This window comes from Hibiscus syriacus, unplaced genomic scaffold (genome assembly GCF_006381635.1).
Source record: "Hibiscus syriacus cultivar Baekdansim isolate YM2019G1 unplaced genomic scaffold, ASM638163v2 tig00110331_pilon, whole genome shotgun sequence".
Classification (NCBI taxonomy): domain Eukaryota; kingdom Viridiplantae; phylum Streptophyta; class Magnoliopsida; order Malvales; family Malvaceae; genus Hibiscus; species Hibiscus syriacus.
The window spans coordinates 571,892-574,737 of record NW_024062687.1 but is presented as its reverse complement, the minus strand read 5'-3'; the positions used below and the strand labels follow the sequence as shown (position 1 = coordinate 574,737).

General features: G+C 31.0%; 1 protein-coding gene across 1 annotated transcript; it reads right to left on the bottom strand.

The window, feature by feature from the left end:
- Positions 1-2,009: 2,009 nt before the first annotated feature.
- Positions 2,010-2,424, bottom strand: LOC120119132. Its single transcript, XM_039139019.1, has 2 exons — positions 2,207-2,424; positions 2,010-2,139 (listed from the first exon to the last, which is right to left on the bottom strand). The coding sequence occupies exons 1-2, from the start codon at positions 2,422-2,424 to the stop codon at positions 2,010-2,012; spliced, it is 348 nt and encodes a 115-aa protein (XP_038994950.1).
- Positions 2,425-2,846: the final 422 nt, after the last annotated feature.

Here is a 2,846-nt window from a genome sequence, read left to right as displayed (position 1 = left end):
CATTATCATCACAAGCATTATATTTATAAATTTTCAAGAAGCATAGAAGAAACCTTTGGAAGATGAAACGGTGAAAGAAAACTTCACACGTCAAGCTCTCTCTATCTCTTACGGTTTAAGGAAAAACATGGGTAAAGAATGGAGAAAGGTAGAAATAAATGCTAGAAAATTGAAGGAAAAGATAAAATAAGGGGAAATAGGGACAAACAAATCACTTTGCCCATACCCCTAGCAGCCGGCCAAGTCTTCTTCCATTAATGTTGGAGATGATTTTTGAAAAAAAATGGGTAAATCACTCTTTATGTCATCCAACTTCCCACCGCCTCACACAAGCTTCACACCATTCTTAATTACTTAGAAAAGGTCCAAAATCCTTTCAATTTAAGCCTAACAAAACTTGAACCTCCAATTTAATTATTTATTATTAACTCGAGTCAACGCTTGGGTATTGACTCGAGAAATTGGATCGTTACATCTTAGTACATATTCTCTCCATGGTATCAAATTGGACTTTTTAATCTAGAAATTTACCTCGATGAATCAATTTTTCTTATCAGAAATCAATTTTGGATATGACTAGAATCTTTCCTAAAATAACCATCAGTGACACTTTGTCTGTACCTATCACTTGTCACAAGTTTAAGCAACATTAACAAATTTCTCAATAGAGAAAATGTTGTGGATGTACAAGAGATGTTTTAAAAGAATATGAGAGGATCATGTCGACTGATTCTTTTCAGTGAAAGGATTCTTCATGCTCACTGCACCAATTGTTGATGGGAACAAATGGGTTATGTCAGTCCTTGAAGATTTATCCTTTTTGATTTAGGAAAGAGTCATAGTCGATGGTTCATGGTGGTATTGTAGAAGATTTTAATTGTATGTTTCTTTAAAAACATCCAGTAGAAATAAGATAGAAGATAAAGTCATTGAGAGAGAAAATTCCCATTCATTAGCCTTGTATGATCATTTATATATTAATTCTCAGTATTAGTGTCGATGATATGATTATGATGATTATTTGTAGGTTGACAAACTAAATAGATTTAATTGTTAAAAAATATATTTTGTTCTAGAAAATCATGTGGATTTTTTAGAGGCTATATTGAGATTGTAGTTATTCGAAAGATGTAAAACTATGAAGCTTTAAAAACTTGAAAGAACTCAACACTCAAATAATGAAGAATAATAGTAAAGGTAGACTTGGATGTATAACAATAATTAAATAAATTTATAACGTAAATCATTTTTTAAAGTAAACAACCTTAAATAACATTAAAAAGAGTAACTTAAACAAGTCATAAATAATGATGAGAAGTCAGCCTCCATGATATGTTAAATTTAATAGCGAAAAAATAATCAAAGTGATATAATATAAAAGATAATATGCATAATAGACGAGACTTAACGTGATTCAACATTATCTACATATATAGGTGAAATGAACAATAATTCACTATAAAATAAAGAACAATAAGAGTACACTATATAGATACCAAAACTCAGTATATCTCAAAAGCTCTCAATATCCTTATAAAATTATCTCTAAAACATAAATCTTAAAAAGTTATAGAGATCCAAGAAATGATTATATTTCTCCAAACTAATTCTCTTTACTTAATTCTAAAGACTAAGGCATATCTCTATTTAAAGCCAAATAGTTAGCTACCTAGAATTCTATGTCTAAAATAAATATTTAATTATTAAATAAACTCAAATACTAAAATTAAAATAAAATTCAACTTAATTACTAATTATAATTTGAATCAAATATAATATACATTAAAAAAATAAAAGACATGGCATCGAAAAAGATTATTCAAAGATTTAAAACCCAATTGTACGTGTTTCTTTAAGAAATTAAACTAATCAGAAGAAAAGGAATGAAGAATGATAAAACACCACAACCAAAATGATTTAAGGCTTTGTTAATTACAGAAACAACCATTCAATTACCAATCCCATGATTTTGTGACAACGAAAAAAAATGAAAAGAGAAAAGAAACCAATCAATTCGCTCTTCCAATAATAAACCTCATACTGGATGAATGCGTAAGAGAATCCTTCTTCTTCCTCTTGAAGCCAACCAACTTTGACCAAAATCCTTTCTTCTCCTTCTCCTTCTTCTTCTCCTTCTTCCTATTGCCAAAATCTTCGCCATCGAAATCTCTTGCTACAAAAGCAAGGGACTTACTCTTCTTAAAACCATTTGAAGTGGCCCTGAAGAGGAGGAAGGCCAAGGTTTTGGTCCGCCGGAGAAAAAAGCAGTGAAGGAGCGACTCTTGAATTCATAGATTCTTTGTATGAAGAAGATGATGAACAAAGACGAGATAATCTTTCCCTTATACACGATGGGCAAACCCCTTGATTTCCTTGGTGATCTGGGTGCTTCTTGCATCCATGCCTTGATTCAGAGAACCCCATTTTTTTGGACTGCTGATGTTTTTCTTTGTGTATATATAATAGACGACTTGAAGGGAAAGCAATTTCTGTTAGGTTTGCAAAAGAGTTTATCCTATGCAACGAAGAAGTTCTCGGCCGGAGGGTGACTTTAGCTTTTCTCTCACACGTGCATTAAGGAATGAGAAATGGAAAAAGACATGTAGGGCTCGACTTTGAATTGATGACTTTTTCTTGATAAAATAGAATGGAAAATGTTTTTTTTTTCTTTCCCATAAAACCAAATTAGGGTTTGATTAGTATAAGTATGGGATGGTGTAAGGTCTTACGTAAGTTTTAGTTCATGTGAACATAATTGCGCAGTAATGTAATCAATATGTTATACCAAAAAAATAAAAATAATAATAATAAACTCTTATCTTCTCATTTCTAGAAGAGATTAACAA

Coding starts and splice junctions, on each gene's coding strand:
- LOC120119132 (XM_039139019.1), bottom strand. CDS start 2,424: ATGGGGTTCTCTGAATCAAGGCATGGATGCAAGAAGCACCCAGATCAC. Junction 2,140..2,206: donor CTTCAGGGCCACTTCAAATG/GTTTTAAGAAGA, acceptor TTTTGGCAATAG/GAAGAAGGAGAAGAAGAAGG.